The following is a 20,651-nucleotide window of genomic DNA, read 5'->3' as shown; positions in this document are numbered from 1 at the left end:
CTTGTGGTTGGCTCCAGCTAAAAATGAGTAGGCATATCAGAGGTGAGTGTGACAAATAGGGGTTTTTTAATATAAAAAAGATGAGAAGAGGAGGAAGGAGACATTGTGCAGAAGTCTCAGAGGGAGACATGAAATGAAGACCCTCAACAGGAGCTACTCTAATAAGACCTGGAAGCAAAGGGCTGGCAAAGGAGAGTGCAGCCCTCAATCACTGGGACAGTAAGGGGAGGACAAAGGAAAATGGGAAGAGCACAGCCTGGAGGGCCTTGTAAGGTAAAATATCTGAAGGAAAAGGGAGAGAACCCTAGTGAAGGATTAAGGACAGTTGCTGCAACATTGCCTGGGTCAGGGCTGCTTTTATATATGGAGTACCAATTAGTTGTGGACTTAGCTGATTTAGGCAGGAATGGGAAACCTTTGGTTCTCTGGATGTTGTTCAATTCCCATGAGTCCTAGCCAACATAGCAAGTGGTCAGGGATGATAGGAGTTGGAGTCCTACAACATATGGATGTCCACCATTTCCCCATCCTTGAGCTAAGGATAGAATGGGGGGGGGAGACTTCCAGTCCCAGCTCTAAGCTAGTGTTCAAGTGTAATGCTGCCCATTACTCCAAAGATAGTGACTCTTGTCCAGGTAGGGTGGCACTCCCACTATAGGAGGAATGTATGGGTTGCGCCTAGATCCTGCTTTGTCACTGGAGACACAGTTGACCACAGTCGCATTGAATGCCTTCTACCAGATGCAGCTGGCATGCCAACTCCGATCCTTTCTGGATAGAGATAGCTGAGCCTCAGTCATCCATGTTTTGGTAACCTCCAGGTTAGACTTCGGTAATGTGTTATATGTGGGGCTGCCTTTGAAAAGAGTTTGGAAAGTACCATTAGTTCAAAATACAGCTGCTAGATTGCTAACTAGAACCAGATGCAATGATCACAAAATGCCAGTGCTTCGTTAATTGTACTGGATCCTTGTCTTGTTCTGAGTTCAGTTAAGTTCTTAACTCCTAAAGCCCTTAATGGCTTAGGTCCAAGTTGCATGATGAATCTTATTCTTCTTTATCAGTCAAGGTCATTTTCAAAGGCCATCACTTTTGGATGGCCCTGCCATCACAGATTCAGTGGGAGGTGACAAGGAAAAGGGTCTGCTTGGTGGTGGTGCCCTGGTTGTAGAATTCTCTCTCCAGGGAAAAAAACAAAAACTTGCCTGGTACCTACTGGCATCATTTTTATTCTCCCAGGCATTTTAACTGGGTTTTATTTCGAGTGTTTGGTATTTATACTGTTCTGTAACCTGCTCTTTTAGCTTCTGTTCTTGTTTTTATTGTATACCTGTTATTCTTTTCTATGGTATTATTTTATTTCTGTTTTGATTATAAACTGCTCCTGGGAAGTTTCTTTGAACTGCATGGTATAAAGTAACTAAAATAAATAGGCAGGAATGCTAGTTTATTGCTGATCTTGAAAGTGGAGCTGTCTACATGGATAGGAGCTGCCTGTGCAGAGCACACTAAGCTGAGGACTAGGGTGGATGCTTTGGAGGATAAAGGGCAGGCTACGTCTGCAGGAAAGCTTTTCCCACTCACAGTGAACACTTTTGGAATGCACTCAAAATATGGGAAGCAGCCTTGGGAGAAAATCAAGGAAAGCACAATATGATATTCTAATTTTTTCATGTCCAGGTGGTTTTCATGCATTGGGTGGACTGTGCAAGGGCGGCAAGTGGGTCTTCTTGGATGCACTTAATGAGACCAAAGAAAAATGTTCACTGAAACTTCCAGCAAGGCTTCAGAGCCATGCTTTTACAACATTCACTCTACACTTGTTTTAGTGTACACCCACAAAGGACAGTTTATGTTCGTTTACAAATGCAGTGTCCACTAAATAGTAAAACAGAGTACTTGTATTAACTACTGTTCACTCTGTATGTCCACATCCATTCTTAAGACTTTACTCCCAGCTTGTTAAGCATGGCAAGCTGCTTTGGTCATTTTTTTTTTAGGGGGACATTGCTTAAGGACTTGGTAGCTAACATAAGGCAAGCAAGCTTCTTCTTAATTCTCTTGGTAAAGTTCTGCCCTTGGTAAGACTTGTCCTTGGTAAGGCAGTGCAGTAATTCTAGCTGCTTTGTTTTCCTGCTTGCATCTGTCTCACATATCGATTGCTTGCTCACTCTCTCCAATTGCAGCAGTATACTCTAATTCGCAGTTATGGAATTTTGTGCCGTATTCAGGAGTGATGCTGCATCACTGAAGGTCACTGATTAGTGTGGTAGTTGTGCAAAGTCCCAATCAAGGCTTCCTGAATGAGTTTCAACTCAGGGACATTGGAATGTATATGACAGAATGGAGGTAGGAAAGTCAAGAGCAAAAGGATTTTAAGCAACAGTGTTATGAACAAACAAAACAAAAGCTAACACAGGGAATTGCTGTTATCATTGGATATAGAATTTAAAGCTACTTATAAAAGACAACTATTTTCTTAAAGGTTTTGTACCTCTTTCTTCAGCAAAAAAGAGGGGGTTCTATAAGAATTAGAAGTCATCCACATGGAGAATGATAAGCTGACTTTTAGTTGCTCTGCACAGATGTGGAAGGTGAAGCCTGTGGAGATATGTTATTCCACTATGCTCTTTGGAGAGTGAAGGGCTAGGATAGCATATACTCCATGTGGTGAAGAAGATCTCAGGTATATGGCAGTCCTACAGACCAATGGGCCAATGCCTGATTTGGTATTAAGGCACTTTTATGCTCCAGAGAAATTTTTGGGGATGACACTTATTCCAGGAATTTGATTAGATTATTCTGGGGTGCTCTCCATTTATAAATTCCACACTCTATGGCTCAGTGCCTAACAGGGCTTACTGATGGTCTCTTACCCAGGGCCCCTGAAAATCATAAAGCCAACTGTGCATTTATAATGGTGCTGTCACTTTTTCAGGGACAGTGTCATGCTACGAATCTGCAAGAAATAAAGTGGATCCATTAAAATTGGGGTGGGGAATCTCTGGTGCACAATCCAAGCATGGCCTGCCAGGCCTCCCCATGCAGCTGGTTGGTCTCTCCTGCAGCCCCACTCCTTCCAAAGCCTATTTCTCCTTCTTGGCTACTTCTGTGTGAAACAGAGGACAGGGACAAGCTGGTGGTGCAGAAACAGACCGTAACACGCACAGCAAAGGAAACTCAAAGAGATGTGTATGAGAGGAGGGAGTGTGGGGATAAATGGATGTGAGTAAATGAGTGTGTGTGTGTTGGTGTAGAGATGTGTGAAGTGGGAGGATTGTGTAGATTAATTGGTGTGTGTGGTCTTGGTCCCATCCCCTTCTGGATTTGGCCCTGTCTATTGCTGGCCAAAAAAAGAGAAAATTTTCCCACTGAATCAATTTAAGGATACCTTTCTGGTGGAACCAGCAGAAATATAAGTAAATATCTTTGCTTTTTACCTTGAGAATGTGAATGATAACAGTGTATTCAGAAAAAAATACAAACTGCTGAAGCTTTGCCGAAGAGCAGAATACATAGAGATTTTCTCCAAATGGGTAGCAATGTTCAGAAATCCCAGTCAGGAAATAAGGCCACAAGTGACAGTGAGTTAGATTAAAACTATACATTCAAACTTCTTGCAGAAGTGAACCATTGTCCAAGGGCCTACATCTGAAGAATGATGTCGGGTTATAAAGTGCCAGACTCTGTTTACAGGAGCTTAGATTGTTACCCGTGAGGTCAAACGGGATACAGTTTAATTTCTCATCCAAGTAGCATGGGGTTTCCAGGGAAGCACTACTGAGGCTACTGCTGTATTTTTAAAAGTTGAGCAAAATTAAAGACATGTTGACAGGATACATCACAGGCAACTGAATTCAGCACACACACAAATAAATCTATTTTATTTATTTTTATTAGATTGATATACAGTGGTACCTCGGGTTACATACGCTTTAGGTTACATACGCTTCAGGTTACAGACTCCACTAACCCAGAAATAGTGCTTCAGGTTAAGAACTTTGCTTCAGGATGAGAACAGAAATTGTGCTCCGGCGGCGCGGCAGCAGGAGGAGGAGGCCCCATTAGCTAAAGTGGTGCTTCAGGTTAAGAACAGTTTCAGGTTAAGTACGGACCTCCGGAACGAATTAAGTACTTAACCTGAGGTACCACTGTACCTCCCTTCATCACAAGACCTCAGGGCAGTATCTCAATTGTCTGATACCAGAATCTGTAGGCCAATGCCCTTAATTGACATCATTATACCATAGACTTTTCCTCATCTTTTGCAGAAACTGGAGTTTTGGTCAACTGTTCTGGTCATCAGGGGCCATAAGGGGAAGAATGTATGTTGCAGTCACAGCTCTTGATAACTTACGTCCTTTCTCCATTACGGTGCATTTAAATAGTCAAGCTAAAGGCATCTTGAAAGCTCTCTCTCAAAAGTTATCCCATGGGTACTCTGAGAATCCTAAGCTGTCATTTGCTTCAGAATACCCATCTCATTCATTGTTGTAATATTTTTTTTAATCATTGTGGTAGCAAAGATGCATCCCCATATTCAGTGATAACCCAAATTCCGCCACAGCTCTTTCTTTACATCTAGCTTCACATTTCTATGGCTGTTTGGAAGACTGGTTGTGTGCTCAGCCACAGAGTCCACTCTCCTGGTGCGCCTAGCTGCTGAGTGGTAAAATGAATGGACACAACAATCGTCTGAGATTTAAACGGCCACAACTTTAATGATTTCAGATGTAGGAAGCTTTGGCATAGGCATTGGGTGTGTATCCCTCTCAGCCCTGCCCCCCTTGCTCGGGAACTGAGGCAAGACAGGGTCTATTCGGGGGTGGATCCATCGCAAAACGCAGGTTTGCGCAAATGGCCCCCAAACGCTGAGGGAAGCTCTATGGCCTGCTAGCCCTACACACTTTGCTCTTTGGACAGAGACTTCCTTCTAGACCCGTCTAACAGGGTACCCTGTTAACGCCACCCCAGGGAACAGGGGGTGGATGAGTCACCACTTCACCACACCCCAACTGGATGAAAGACTATAGGATTCCGCCCAAGGCCTAAACCGGCAAAGTTGTGCTATGGGGAAGGTGAAACCTGCCGAGCAGGAGAAATTGCTTCCCGGCTCCGAATACAGCAACCGCCAAAAGACCACAGCAAAGCTCAGCTAGCTGAAAAGAAATGGTTAGAGCAGTAATCAACTATTAATGAAGGGAGAGGAAGGGTGGGTGACACTCCTGGCCAACTGGATGCTGTGCTGAGTGGTCGGCCAGGCTAAGTAGATGGCCATCCCTCCCCGGGCCACTGCGGATTGGCTCATTTGAAGGACAGGTTAGGTGGGAACCCGTGAGCTTTCGCAGTGGCCAGAGGGGACAGGGAAACAATCTAAAAAGGGGCTGCATGTCCGGGGGGGGAGAGGAGGCACCGCGTTAAGCCACAACTGCCACTCTCCTGGCAGACGGTAAGCGGCCATTACAATCGTATAAAGCACAGGGTTTATTACAGCAGTGTGGAAGAAAGCATGGCAAAAATACATAGATGTTTTAAGATGAAATGCCACAAATTGGTCATTGTAAAATGACAATACTATTCAGATGTCCCATTTATGCTGCTGTGTTTATATCTCTATGGGATAAGTGTGTTGTGTAAAAGCACAAAAATCCTGTAATTCACACAAGTGCTCTCCCAAATGCACATGTTCAGTTCCATTTTACCTTTTCAGATTGGAGTCATTTTATTTCTTTAAAGTTCCTGTATTTGAGCTAGCTGCTACTTCAACTTACCTTTTCCCCACTCCCTTTGAATGAAGAAAGATATGTTGTTAGGATGCTATTAACATGCTAGTTTTGTCTTTCAGGGTCATTAGCCGAGCACAAGGGCTGAAGCTGGTGGTGGAAACCCTGATGTCATCCCTAAAACCCATTGGAAACATTGTTGTCATCTGCTGTGCTTTCTTCATCATTTTTGGCATCTTGGGAGTCCAGGTAGGCTTTGCACAGGATTCACTGAATGTAGAATAGACCAGACGGTCCATGTGCTCAAATTCACCGCATGGAATTGGAGACTTTCCTATACACAGACTCTCACAACCATATATGCCTCTGGAAAGGTGCAAGATTCCACGAGTGCTTATAGAACAAATAATAAGTCCATGTGTTTCAGAGCTGCTTCACAAATTACTTTTTTCTAGAAATGCAGTCAAAATATTTGATTTTAGCTGCAAAACCGTTTTGTATCTCTTTTGTAGGAAATGTACACTTTTTGTGCATTCCGCTGTGAGTTTCATTAAGCAAAAGTGTGTTTTCAGCATCACTGTAGCACATTTGGAGGGAGGGGGCTGGTAACCTATAATGGATGGTTACCCTTTTCAGAGCCTGAGAGCTTGCATTCCCTTCTGCGCAACCTTCCAGGGGCCCACATGCCAATGGGCAGAGACAAAGTGTGCAGAACAATACATGTGAATTTTGCCTCTTGTCTAGTCTGTGTCTTCCATCCAGCCAAGAGGCATAGTCAGAGTCCAAGGGTTCATTCTAGACAGGCAGAAACACTCCATGATGAGACAGGTGACGGGGTGCATGGGTTGGGGGGAACCCCAAGGTCCAAACAGAGCCCACTTTTGGTCCCTGGGCCTGAGGTTCTGTTTCCTTGGCCTGTAAGCTCCCTGTTGCATGTACATGCGTGGTAAGAAACATGCTGCAGAACTTGTGAAGCAGCTCTCAGACAAACAAGTCTCTACACACTATTGGGGGGGGGAGAGAATCAGGCCACTAACTAGTAGAATACAAATGAAAATTCCTTCCAACCCAAACATTGAATGAAAACCTACTAAGCCTCTCCAAGATACATTTAGCAGCTTTAATGTAGTATTGCAAGTGATTTGTTTCTTAATCAATTGCACAGTTTATAATGGCTTAGTAATATCCAGTGGTCCCATTTGTTCTCTTCATATTTTATTTATAGAGCTATGCCTTGATGTATAGGTTGGAATATGTATTATATCACTATAACTATAAAACGTCTGATTTTGTGTGTGTGTTTTTTGTTGTTTTTTGGAAGTCATCCTGAGCATTTACTGAAAGTTTTATCTCTTCAGTCTCCCACTTTCCAGATACAGAAATCTGATTTAGTAATCTTGTTTTGATCTCTTCCCTAATGTGCTGGTTGCAATGCCCCATATTTGCTTGCTGCAGTTCCCAATATTTGCTTCAACTGCTGTAGAGTAGGCACTAGTAACTAACCTGTCATGGAGACAGAGGTGATGAAATATAATAATGGAAAGTACAGGGTGTAGCTTGATCCCCTAGTCCCTAAGCCTTTCAGAAAATGCTGTGTTGGGGGAAATCATCAACCTTTGGTATGCATCCAGTGTTGTGCTTTTCAACACTTCTACCCCCCAAGTATAGTACTCTTAGGTTAAAAAAAAAAAAGATTAAATGTCACCACCTATGAAATATATGGGTTTGCATTGATCTCTATTGTTTGGCTTGCTCAAACAGAGCCCTAAACGCTTGGCATCACTTTTTGAGTTCAAATAAAGAGGTGATGTTTAAAGAGTCCAGTGGGAAACGAACCTTTCCATAGGGAAGCAAAGCATGATAATGCCAATAGCGTTTGTCACTCAATAAAATAGTGCAAATGTCTCAACCTAGCCTGATGCAGGCTGCTGCACTGACATCCATCATAGTAGTTGTCACGCTCTGCTGCTTCCTGTTTGCCATTGAAAAAGCGACAATATTAATCATCTGGGATTTCGATACCTTTCACCCTGTTGGTAATTGTATCTGACGCTGTTGAAGTCAATGCCTTGGGGTCACCAGATTCACAATACAGTGTGAGGCCTATGCTTCAAGGGTTGTGTGCACCACAGAATTCCGACCACTGTGACTGCACAAGCAGGAGAAGCGGCAACTTTCAAAATTCTTCTGTCACTTTGACAGATGTGGAACACCTGTCCCTTATCTGGCAGTCCTAGACAGAGTGAGTGAGATCTCACAGAAAATGTTGGACTCCTTTGGGAGGAGGGGCAGGATACAGATTGATTGAATGAATAAGTGTGATGATGGGAGACCTTTCCTTCATTCTACTTACAGGCAGAGGTATGGAATCAGTTGGGGTCTAGAAAAGGAGCTGATCTCTTTATCCATGTATATGATTTAACTAGCAAAGGTCTGCAAAATTCCTCCCTCTAGTAGACTGAATAATGCCTTTGTCTGATCAAATGCACATGTAGACCCAAGGTGATTTCAGGAGCATGAAAGGGCATAACTGTGAAGTCAGCAGGGTAAATGGACCCTGGTACTGGATAAAAGCAAACAAATACTGTCTTGTAACCTAAATAATAATCCAAGGTAGGAAATGTATTTCCAAGCAGCAGTTCAGAAGTTGTCAGAACTGTGAGGAAATGATAGCCAGGGCTGGATTTAGCAGTAGACATACACAGACACCAGGGTTGTGCCTTGCAAAAGAAGGTTTGTTGTTGTTTGGTGAGGAGGCAGATTGACAGGAGGCCAACTCTAGCCACCTCCCTTTCCTGAACAGGTGCTCAGCACAATTACCATTGACATTATAGTGCTACTTGGATATTTATAGGGCCCTGACTGCTGGATAATCCCAGGTAATTATGTATAACATGCATTGGAAAGGCAAAATTTCTTTCCAGTTAGGAGCAGCCACTCATGCGGAAGCTTCCAATTACACATGGCTCTTAATCTTCACTGGATTGGGGGCAATTGTTTATGAGCTTGTGTATACTACAAGCTTCCTGTACATTAGGGCCGAACTGCAGTGAGTCACATTCTGTAGCAAAAATTAGCCTTGGGCATGTCTCATGGAAATATGGGAGATAAATATTTATAATAAACAAATAAAAAGTGTGGGTACCACTGGCAGTTATTTGCAGCCTTGTTTGCACTATTCAGGTTGTTTGGGTTGTACAGTCCCTGTCAAAGAGAGTAAGATATTCTGGACGTGGTACAGTATTTTGTGTATGGGCAGAAATCATGAGGTAGTCCACCATCAACCAAGTACCCTTGAAGAAGAAGATTTGGTGGCTTGCTCCTTCCAAGTCCGTCAAGCCAACTCTTAAAAATCATGCTGAATAATTAGCTTTTCCCTCTATCAGTTCCTAAAACTTTGAATGTTATTGTGAAGACATTTTCACATGTATCCTGATGACTTCTTCCTGCAGCACACGGTCAGTGGTGACCCTTAAGTAACTCTAGACCCTGGACTTCACAGTCTTATAGGGCGATGGTCATTTAGTTGTGAAGCACACAGTTGACATTTCTCTTCTCACCACGGCAATTCCATGCTTTGTAACTGCTTTTCCATTGCTAATATGTTAGAGCAAAGCCAAAGATAAACCTGTTTGCTAGCCCTGGTAAAATAAATACTCTGAGCTTGTGCAGTTTTGCATTTTTATGGTACCATCATGGCTACAGAAATAAAATGGGGTTTGCTTTTGCTGCTTCATGCTAAACACATTTACTTGGGGGAAAGCATCGTTTCTTCTAGAAAAGGATAATATATCTTTAAGGAATGAGTAATAAAATGAACATCTGTAACCAAGTACATGCTTGACTTGCCACCTCCTAACTATAAAATATTTTGTTAAAAATAAGAAGGAAGGATGCTGTAGTGACTAGCTTCAGCCCTGGTGTTCCCTGGCATGTCCATGCCAGCACAGATGCAGATGTCAGGCCTGTTTGGAGCTGGCTCCATTATCTGCTGCTCCTTGGGTGGTGATTTGGGGGCCTTTTTGTTGGTTTTTATTTAAATGTCCCAGCTTTTAATTATTCAGAAGGCAGCTCACAAATAGAAGGAAAACCAATTAAATCAATTAAAACAGCAGCATAAAACTGCAAATAAAAATAAATAAAAACAGCAGGACCAAAGCACCATTCACTAAAAGATGGTGTTAATAAAACATTGGGGGCCTGGTGCCAGACCTCAGGGCTTAAATGGGGCAGGTAAGACCTGTCCCTGATGACCACATGCCAAGTGTCTGAAGTTGGGGGCACCCAGACAAAAGCCTCCAGACATATCTCAGTGACCGGGCATTGTAAAGTCACATTTGCTAATTATTTTGCCATCTCTTGGTTTTCACAGTTGTTCAAAGGGAAGTTTTTTGTCTGCCAAGGGGAAGACACAAGGAACATTACCAACAGGTCGGACTGTGCAGAAGCCAGCTACAAATGGGTCCGACACAAGTATAATTTTGATAATCTCGGCCAGGTATTAATGGAATGGTAATCTGCTTCTTTGCTCCTTTATTTCCCTGATTCTAAGTGTTCTTGCCGATTTTGCAGCTACCGTGGCAAATGACACATTTCCTAGACGCAAAATGTGCACTTAAAATCCCCCATTTTAGCGTTCGTAAGTCTGCACAAGTTCCTTTCTGAATTAAGACAAGGGCTCGCACCTTCTTGGACCATTACACACCATACTACATATGTCTATCAAAAAGCCTCATATTAGAAAATTTGACACCCTGTACCCAGCACAACCTAATGCTTGCCTAAGTGATACACTTCAAATGTTTCTGGACTATAACTCACGTTATAGTCAATATGGTCAATAGTAAACAGTTGATTCCCAACATCATATGAAGGGCGCCACATTGGCTGCTAACATCTCCATTCATTTACAGGGTCCACTGGAAATCATCCATACTTTAGCAGTGTGGCAGGAACTAATTAGAAGTGAGTGAGGGAAGCCTGTAGGGTGAAAATGGAGCTGGCTGTCTCTATTTTTTGAATTAACCCTCATTGTTGGACCAGTGTCTAACACTGATAGGTTTTCGCAGGCGGGAGATGTTCGGCATCAAAGCACATTATTTTTATCAGCAAGGTAAAATAACAAGCTAAAATGCAAGTTTAAACTTGAGCAGATAGGAGACCAGAGTAGAAGATGGGCACATGAAAGGAATTGTTTTCTTATGGCCTAAATGTAATGCTGTGTTTCCTCTTGCCTTTCTAGGCCTTAATGTCTCTGTTTGTTTTGGCCTCCAAAGATGGGTGGGTGGACATCATGTATGATGGATTGGATGCTGTGGGAGTGGATCAGCAGGTATGTGGTTCAGCATTAAGTTAATAGAAGAGATAGTTTTGTAAAAAACAAAACAAAACTGTAAGAGGTACAGCTCCTCCCCGTATCTTACAATCTTCATGGACAAAGGATGTTCCAATCTTACTTTGCACATTTATACAGCCTTGTCCCCGGTACCCTCCTAGGTTGTAATTTTAATGGCTTTCTTCTCTGCCTTGTAGCCAGTCATGAACTATAACCCTTGGATGCTCCTCTACTTCATCTCCTTCCTGCTGATTGTTGCCTTCTTTGTCCTCAACATGTTTGTGGGAGTTGTGGTGGAGAATTTCCATAAGTGTCGTCAGCATCAGGAAGAAGAAGAAGCCAAGAGACGAGAGGAGAAGAGACTCAAGCGGCTGGAGAAAAAGAGAAGGAGTAAGGAGAAACAGATGGCTGGTCGGTAGTCTTTCCTCATCTTTCTGAGTCCTGCTTGACCTTTGACAGTCTCCCCGTAACTCCCTGCCTAGCACCCGAGGCTCAGATTCCTTTCAAAAGCATGTCCAGCTATGAAATTTGCATGAAGGATATAGTTCTGGCATAGGCTAAGTAACAAGCCGCAGAAACATAGCAATGGCTGCATGATTCGCAACTACTTTATATGCTAGGTGATTTTTAAAAAAGAATAATTTTAAATGTTTTTTTTATTATTATTGCACAAGCTTAGCATTACCCAAATAGTGTCAAATGCAAAAACCAACAGTTCCAGAACAGGCCAAGAATCTTAGGCGTGTCTAGCACTGTTGCTGAGAATTAGCTTCACTATTTGGTTTATTACAGCCTTGTAATGTCACAGTGAAATCACTTTTGTCAATTTCTGAGCCAGTTTGCGTATCGATTGATGAAACTGCAATCGTGCATTCAAGGATGTAATAATAAAAAGCAGCCTTGTTTTAGAAATGCTTGAAAATATAGTGTATTTGCTTGAGAAATACAGATTTTTTTTCTTTAAAATGATGAAGGAAATAACCAGACAGAAATTAGCCAAATTAAGTAGATCCACTGGCACACAACCTTGTTGGACCACTTAGAATAATTTTTTAAAACCCTTTTGTAACCATAGTAGATGTGTCTCTAAAAATCTGAGAAACTTGACATACATATTGTCTTTTTTATCTCAGTTCTGTTTGATTGAAAAACAGGAAATTACATTCAGGTCAGAGGTCACAGGTCAGAGGTACTCTCCTCCATCTTGCATGCCTTCTATTCTGCTTGGATTTTTTTCCCCAAATGCCCCTGCGTTCATTCATGGTATCACTCTTGTTACTTCCATCTTTAAGTGTTCTTATGGCTTTCCCCCCAACCTATTATCCCTTTCACATTTATTTCATCCCTTTCAGACTGACACCAGTAAATCTGTAGGAATCTCTCTTTGTTGTTGTTGATGATGATGATGTTGTTGTTGTTTAATAGTTACTAAAAAAAATGGTGCAATTCCCTGTATGGTTGTTTTATAGGTATAACAAGATAGGACCGTGATTTGTGTTGTGTGTTGGGTTTTTTTGAGCATTAATTATATGAAATGAATATCTAGATACTTAAGGACATTCACAACTTTGAGGATTATATTTTAACATTATTTACTTGAGCGTAAGGATTCCAGATCAGAAGATCTGAAACGAACAAATCATGCTGAAGCTGTGGTTTATTAATGAATTTTGTGACACTGTTCAGAAATAAGAGAGCTCCATAATGAGCCATGAGGTTGTGATGTTCACAAGTGACCTTTCAAAGTATTTCAGAACTGACATGATTTTTTCCAAGACAATGACTATTTCGATTTATATCTCAAGGAACATAAAATCATGTTATAGGAAGGACTGTCCATGTATTGGGGTTCATGTTCTCTTTTTAGCCAAAGTTCATGGGATTTCGTACACATGAAACATCCCATGATGCATAAAGGCACAAAGGTGAAAAGGTTTATTGGAGATACTTTGGTAGTATATCTGTCAGTGTCAATGAAATGTATGCGTGCACCCATGTTTTGCTGGTATAGCATCTGCAAATATTTTAGTGGTAATAACACAGTAAACATGGTAAAGAGACAAAAAGCCTCACAGACTTTTGTGCATAAAGCAGTCTTGGCCTCCCAGCCAGCGTAGAGTTTTGTCAAATGCAGCTTCTTGCTACAACAAAGGAAGCCTTGTAAAGTAACTCTGGGAACAGGGAAGATTTAAGAATGGAATTATACACTACTGAAAGAGTTCCATTTTAAAGGAAAGCTAGCTCCAGTCATGCCTGTAACACATTTGGAAAGCAATGCAGTCCCATGGAATCTGGCACAGAATTGTGGCCTACGTAGGATTAGCTTTGACATAAAAGGTAAAGGTAAAGGTACCCCTGCCTATACGGGCCAGTCTTGACAGACTCTGGGGTTGTGCGCCCATCTCACTCAAGAGGCCAGGGGCCAGCGCTGTCCAGAGACACTTCCGGGTCACGTGGCCAGCGTGACATCGCTGCTCTGGCGAGCCAGAGCCGCACACGGAAACGCTGTTTACCTTCCCGCTGGTAAGCAGTCCCTATTTATCTACTTGCACCCGGAGGTGCTTTCGAACTGCTAGGTTGGCAGGTGCTGGGACCGAGCAGCGGGAGCGCACCCCGCCGCAGGGATTCAAACCGCCGACCTTTCGATCGGCAAGTCCTAGGCACTGAGGCTTTAACCCACAGCGCCACCTGCGTAGGACCTTATATGGAAATATAAAATGGCATGCCTCCTCTCACCCACCCCTTCTTGTTCAAGGTGAAAGGCCCGCCCCTTGTCATTCTTTATGTTTACTTGGCTTCACACTTCTCAGTGGGCCACAGCCCTGGGGAACTTATTGACCATCTTATGCATTATTCCTTGGTTCACTAGACTCCTGGCCTGCCCCTCTGTCTCACACAGTGTACTTACTGTAACTTGCCTGTTCATTCCTTATTTCCCAGATTGTCTTGAGACACTATGGTATTCCCCCCACTGCCATATTTCTCAGCTTCTCTAAAAACTCTAAACAGCTTACAAAAATAAAACATTAGAATAATCAGTAAAAAACAAGAAACAGATAAGAACAGGTTTAAAAAACATTCAAAAGATAATTAAAATCAACAGTAAGCAAAAAGAGATTAAAACACGCCAGTATTCTACATGTCTGGGTAGGCTTGCCTAAACAAAAAATGTATTTTTACTGTCAGAAAGTTCTTCCTGATGTTTAGTCGGAATCTCCTTTCTTGTAACTTGAAGCCATTGGTTTGAGTCCTACTCTCCTCCAGAGCAAGAGAAAACAAGCTTGCTCCATCTTCCATGTGACAATAAAATTATTAACAATGATTATTTAAGGCTTGGTTTCCAGACCCTTGAACGTCTTGGTTGCCCAACTCTGCACCTGTCTTTCCTGATTGAGATATTATGGAGAAATAGAACTGATTGTCAACAGTATATTGATGGCAATTTGCCCCAAAACGCCTAATGGCCACTTCCAGAGCTTCATATAGATATGAAATAACATAATCACGAGTGGGCCAAAAAGAAGTCTGTGTTTTAAGCAAGCACTGGAAAGAGTTGGGTTGATGGGAGTTGGAGTCCAACAATATCTGGAGGGCCACAAGTTTCTCACCCCTGCCTTAGACAGTCACCTAGTTTCCTTATGCAGCCTTTGATGTAGGGATGACTACAGAACACATCAGTTTACAAATGATTTATGAAATGGTTACTCCATTGATCGGTAAAAGGTGGACCCTGAATATTATGAATACCACTTAAAATTATTCTGACACACTTATTATTGTGAAAATATGTTTTACAAGTTAAGTGTAAAAATCGAACCATAGTTAAAAGTAAAGTGTGGCATAATTTTATATGGTCCAGGCTACTTGTACAACACCTTCAGATTTCTTCCTAAGTTTGGAAATTAACGTGGGTATTTAGGGATTTAGTATTTGCTACAATAAAACCATAAGCATAATTCATAAATCTCATAGTTATGATTCCACTAATGATACTCGTTACAAAGGCTTCAACAGAGAAAGTGAGGATTTTATAGCTTCTTCCCTAGCTGTAACATATTGAACACCCTTTCATTTAATGTGAGCTCCCATTGACACATCATAATTCCCTGGAAAATAATTTCACTTTGGCTGTGATTATTGTTATTTTTAAAAGAACCGCTTGGAAAAGCTTAATATTTCATCGTGTTTTCAAAAAAATAAATCCTGAAATACTTTGAATTATGTTGGCTACGACAGCAGATATAAGGGGGGGGGGGCACACATGAGGTATGAGGAATTTCCTAAAAGAAACTCACAGTCCACTCTGTGCATGGAATGATATTGCCAGTTAGTTCTCTAATGTAGTGGGACATGGGTTGAAATAGTCTGCTGAAGAATGGGAAGTTCTTGCAAAAGAAACTACCATATAACATTTACAGAAGAAAGAAATTGTCCTCTTATAATCATTTTAGAACTATAACATTCATTTGCAGTCTGTTGGGTTGATTGGAGTGAAAATGCATTTATTAGCAGACAAATCTGTTGCTTAGTACAATGAGGAAAAAGGTTTTTTTAAGATTGCAGGCACAAGTGCCAGTTGAGTTTGCCCTGGCAGAACACTCTTTGACATGTGTACAACAAATGTGCCTAAGGGCAGAACTATGTGCTGTGGAAAAATAAGTGCCTACAAATCTATGGTGGCCACTTCCAAACCATTGGGTAGCTTTGGAAGGGAGCAATTGGGGTGGGGAAGTTGTGTGCACTGGCAATGGGGGCTGGGATCAAGGGCACCCTGTCAATGAGGTGATGTGAAAGCCGTCTGCCTCAGGCAGCAGATCCAACCGCTGCCATTGCCCCATTGCCAGCCTCCCAGGGCTTCGCTAGTGCAGCCACCTCAACACCATTGCCCTCACTGCTACTGTATTGTGGTGGAAGTGTGGGCACAGCCACAGGCAAGGGTACAGTTGTGGTGGCAGAGCGTGAGTGTGATGGCAAGGATGAGGTGGGGGCCTAAATTGAGGGGGGAGCAATCATAGCATTTTGATTACAGCAGCAAAATGTCTTAGGCCAGCCCTGGTCAGGGTGGTTCTCTCATCATCAAACAACTGTTTTCCTGCTCCAACAAGCCAACCCTATTTTCCCCTCACACAGTTCTAGTTTAGGGATGGATGTATTACCCTTTTTCTAGTCCATGTCAGTTTTGCATGTAAGGAATATCCTATCCCATTTGTTGCTATTTTTTTAAAAAAAGGAAATGCACTAAATATATGCATTTAACGTGTACATATTTTGCATGGACTTTTGTATGCAGTTCCCCCTAGAAGTGCATATTTTGTGCATTTTTCTGTAAAATACACATCTCTGTATGCTTTTTTAAAAAGCTGAAACTGATTTGTCAGCTGTGTTCTGAACTGCATATAAGTCCAGGGCTGGCCTATAAGGTTGGTTTGCTTAAAAATATAGACTGCACAAATTTCTCCTCTATCTCTTGTCTAGATTCATGTTTCCCCTAACAAACATGTCTGGAACTCTTAAAAGTAATTCAGAGGAAGGCACTGAAGTAGAAAAGCAATGAATATTGGGAGTGATAAAGAGCCCTTCCCTTTGCCAGCTCTCTGCTCCAAATGGGTTCCTAACAGATGTGGTCACTGGAGTTTTGTTCTACATGTTCGCACATAATGTAGCATTTCACCTCTTAAAATATTTATTTCTAAATAACCCATTAGTTATACAGTTGGTTGAAATGGTGAGATTCTTTTGGGGTAAGTGGCATGAAGACTGTATAGTAGCTAGAATTTTCCCACCCAACTCCCTGTATGTTTACTCATCACATAGGGACCAATGCTGATGCCATGCTGTTTTATTTTGCCCTGGGCCCAGTACTGACCATGTGACTAGGTAGTTACTTGAGTCTAGACTAGTCCTGGCATAGCCCCACTGGTTTTAATGGGATTTTGTGGGTACTGCTTTGGGACAAAAGACTACAAGAAAGCAGGTTTCAGCTTCTCCTTTATATTTCTTTAGAAAGGATTACAACATTCATTTTTTTCCCTGAGGTGATGCTATCCCAGATGTCATGCTCATATCTTTAATACTTTATTGACTTGAGAATATGGAAGGAATGGTCTATAGTTACATTTGGGGCTTCCCTTTGCCTGCCACTGTTATTTACCCTTAATAATCCTAGTTTATTCCACTGTAACATATAGTTCCCCTGAAGGCTACATTGATTTATGAGAGAGGACCATTTTCCCCTTAGCTGTCTGCCAGTGCATCACAGTGGATAAGAATCTCATATTCTGCTCACCAACCATTACATTGCTCAGGATCAACTAGTTCTGTTTATCCCAGAGGTGTCTTGGGTTTATGTTGCCCTGTATGCATGTGCACACTTCCCAAACGCTGCATTGTGAAAAGCGTTTGAAAACTGAAGAGATTTGTGAGCATAGGCTTTGATGGTGATGTGCTGCTGCTGCCAAAAAGTTACTGTACAAATTCCTCTGAGTGTGAGCAACCCATTGGGGTAGCCTCTCGCAGTCCCAGCCTATCAGTATTCTGAGTGTTTTCATTCTTAATATTATTTTTTAATGACATTAATAACATTATTTAGTTTTATACTATAATGTTCTTAATGCCAATCTTGGGGCTTTAAAACTGAAAGGCAACATGAATTATACTACTATGAATACTTACGGTAATCTCAAATGGCTAGGCACTGTACAAGTGTTAAATCATAAGACCACATCGTCCTTGCCTATAAATTTAAAAGGCTGATTTGCCAATAAAGACCACCCTCCTTCTGATGGTGTGGAACTGGGTGCTCTCTGCTCATAGATTCATAGAATTGTAGAGTTGGAAGGGACCCTGAGGGTCATCAAGTCCAACCCCCTGTAATGCAGGAATCCTGCCCACACTTGTCCCTGGGTGGGCTCAAACCACCAACCTTCTGCTTAACAGTCAAATCCACTGACCCATTGCACCACAGGAGGTATACTCTACATTGCTTCTATCTAAACTCCACTGAAATGTGTGGGTGCGTTTGTGGGTAACGGTTGTAGGCAGGCAGAAGCCTTGTTTCGCCCTGCCAGGGGTGACGGTGTGCTTTGTCAGAGTGACGGGTGCATGAAGCGATGAAGATGGAATGAAGGATTGGCCTCGCATCCTCTCCAGTGATTTAATGCCCTTTCGTTCTTCTAGATCTAATGCTGGATGATGTAATAATGGACAGCTCAGCCAGTGCAGTGCCAGGTACTGGGAAGTCCTTGCTGTCTTTGTCTCACGTGAATGGCAGTGCTGTGTGACTTAACGGCCGCCCACTGGTCCTATGAGGCAGCTTGCTAGATTGTGTGTGGTGGAAGGCCTTTTCTTGGTTTCTCTGCATTTCACGCATGTTGTTTTTGTGCTTGTTTTTTAAAAATTAGAAACGTCTGCAGGTTTGACTTACCACTGACACATTTTTGATGTTATGTTATCTTACCTTTTTAGCAGGTTTTGATGTTATGTTATCTTACCTTTTTAGCAGGTTTTCTTTTTCATCACAAATATTGCCAACTTCCCATCGATGTTCTTTTCTTTGTTTTTTTGTTGTTTTCAGGAAGAGATTTTTTGGATAAGGTCTGGGTCATCCACTTTGGAGCTGTTTGATGTGTGGTGATTAACCTTGTACAGATGTGCGGAGACTCGGGGGGAGGCCCCTCATTCTGTACTGACCATGAGAGGGGCAGTCACCAGAGCAAAAAATAGTGTCGCCTCAGGTGACAAATATATTTTTGCAGAACGTTTTGTATACAATGTTCTGTAATGGGCTCCCCCCCCACACACCAAAGTCCTATATTGTTTTGTATCCTTCCCCGGTACAACCTTGCTTAAGATAGATCTGGAGACTGGGGAGAATTTTTCAGAAGAGAGTTTTGTAAGAAAAATGGCTGATACAATTCATTCCTGAACCCAAAAGAATATTTGGCAAAATCCCTCCCCCATTTTGCAGCCCTAAAATATCAGGAGATATTTGGGGAGGGCATTGCAGCTCTGCTCTATTAACTGTATCTTGAAGTAAAATGTAATACCTGCATCAGCTATCAATGTTTTACTTGCCTAGATAATAATCTGTGCATGTGGACAATTCTCCTCAGCTATATTATTTGGGAAGAAAGAGTCCACTGAAATCAGTCGAAAACTTATTCCAAAATGCATTTGAGATCATGCTGTTAGGTATACAGTGGTACCTCGATTTTTGAATGTCTCCGTTGACCATCGTTTCAGTTTTCGAACGCCGAAAACCCAGAAGTAAATGCTTCCATTTTCGAACGTGCCTCGGAAGTCAAATGGCTTCCGCTGAGGTGCCACTGTATTTTTCTCAATTTTCTCTATGAAATTTGCAGACCGCCCTTTGCGCCCCGGTTTTCAAATGTTTCAGAACTCAAACAGTCTTCCAGAACAGAGAAATACGTTTGAAAACCGAGGTACTGCTGTATACCTAACAGCATTATCTGTTTAGGGGACAGCTCCTTATCTGTACAGGGCCCAAGCCTTAGCCCAACTTCTTAATGAGGTGATACCCCATTGTCCAGGTTCTGCTCATTTAGACTGCAGTGGGGGCTCCTGCGATTGAATGTTCCTCCACTGAAAAATAAATAATCCACACATTTAAACAAATTATAAAGGAGAACGTTTGTGTTGTTTTCAGTGTGAGAAAAAGTGATGTCATGTCCTACTTCATTAATCAAGATTTAGCAAGAGACAGATAGGCATCTATAGCTCTATAGATCTATAGCTCTGGGCCTGCTTAGCAAATTCTTTACTTCAGCAAGCACAGAATCAAACATTGCCTAATAAAGGACAGTCTCTTTAATCCACCTTTAGAAAAACTCAAAATAGCAACAGGAATTTGATTGCTCAACTCAAGTCCACTTCTTTACATAGCATAAGATAACTGAACCTCTCATTGGCTGCCAGGAAATCCTTCTAGTCACTCCATGCATTTGTAAAAACCAGACTGGGCATATTTTCTGTGAGAGTCTCAAGGACTTTACCACCTCAGTGACCCTGGTCATAATTGCCAAACATTGAATCAGCTGTTGGGTTGTAAGCCAGAAGAACACATCACTGGCAAGTGTTGCAACTTTGGAAAACCAGGAAAGGTTGCATACATTAGACAAATTGTCTACAGCAATTTTGCAGGGAGACTTTTCCAAATTCTTCAAATATGGTAGTTCCAGGGGATAAGTGAATATGGTGCCTATTTAAGCATGATGCACATTAACACAGACCCTGACAGGTATAGGGCTAATTTGAGGTGCAACTCTAATAATGCAAGTTGTGTAAAAAAAATAAATGAAGAGCATTACAGAGGAATAAATCAGAAGGGGATTTTAAAGATATATATGGCTTGCAAAAAATGACCCAGCTCATTTTAATAAATCCGGAATCTCCTCAACATTACCATTCTTTATGTTCCATTTCTTTGCATTCACATGTTCAATTTCTCTGTGTGGGCTAGGAGATCAGTGCTGTCCATCCCCTTGGACAAGAGCTAGAGGAAAATCCCCTGAGACTTGTTCTTTCAGTGTGATTCTAATCTTAAAATCTTAGATGTACATTTGAGTGTTCCGTTG

At 41.9% G+C, this 20,651-nt stretch overlaps 1 protein-coding gene across 13 annotated transcripts in view; it reads left to right on the top strand.

Annotated features, from left to right (window-relative positions):
• CACNA1G (calcium voltage-gated channel subunit alpha1 G) overlaps nucleotides 1-20,651 on the top strand; it is a 331,245-nt gene that overhangs the window by 273,307 nt on the left and 37,287 nt on the right. For 8 of the 13 annotated variants that reach the window (XM_079967360.1, XM_079967356.1, XM_079967355.1 and 5 more), the window contains 5 exons: nucleotides 5,846-5,972; nucleotides 10,096-10,221; nucleotides 10,966-11,055; nucleotides 11,256-11,469; nucleotides 18,235-18,285. In XM_079967360.1, the coding sequence (XP_079823486.1) occupies nucleotides 5,846-5,972; nucleotides 10,096-10,221; nucleotides 10,966-11,055; nucleotides 11,256-11,469; nucleotides 18,235-18,285 (608 nt within the window). The remainder of the gene's footprint in view (nucleotides 1-5,845; nucleotides 5,973-10,095; nucleotides 10,222-10,965; nucleotides 11,056-11,255; nucleotides 11,470-18,234; nucleotides 18,286-20,651) is intronic. The other 5 variants (XM_079967362.1, XM_079967359.1, XM_079967365.1 and 2 more) reach the window with 3 other exon arrangements.

Source organism: Podarcis cretensis, assembly GCF_951804945.1.
Source record: "Podarcis cretensis genome assembly, chromosome: 2".
NCBI classification, from domain to species: domain Eukaryota; kingdom Metazoa; phylum Chordata; class Lepidosauria; order Squamata; family Lacertidae; genus Podarcis; species Podarcis cretensis.
This window is presented reverse-complemented; position numbering and strand designations above follow the sequence as displayed.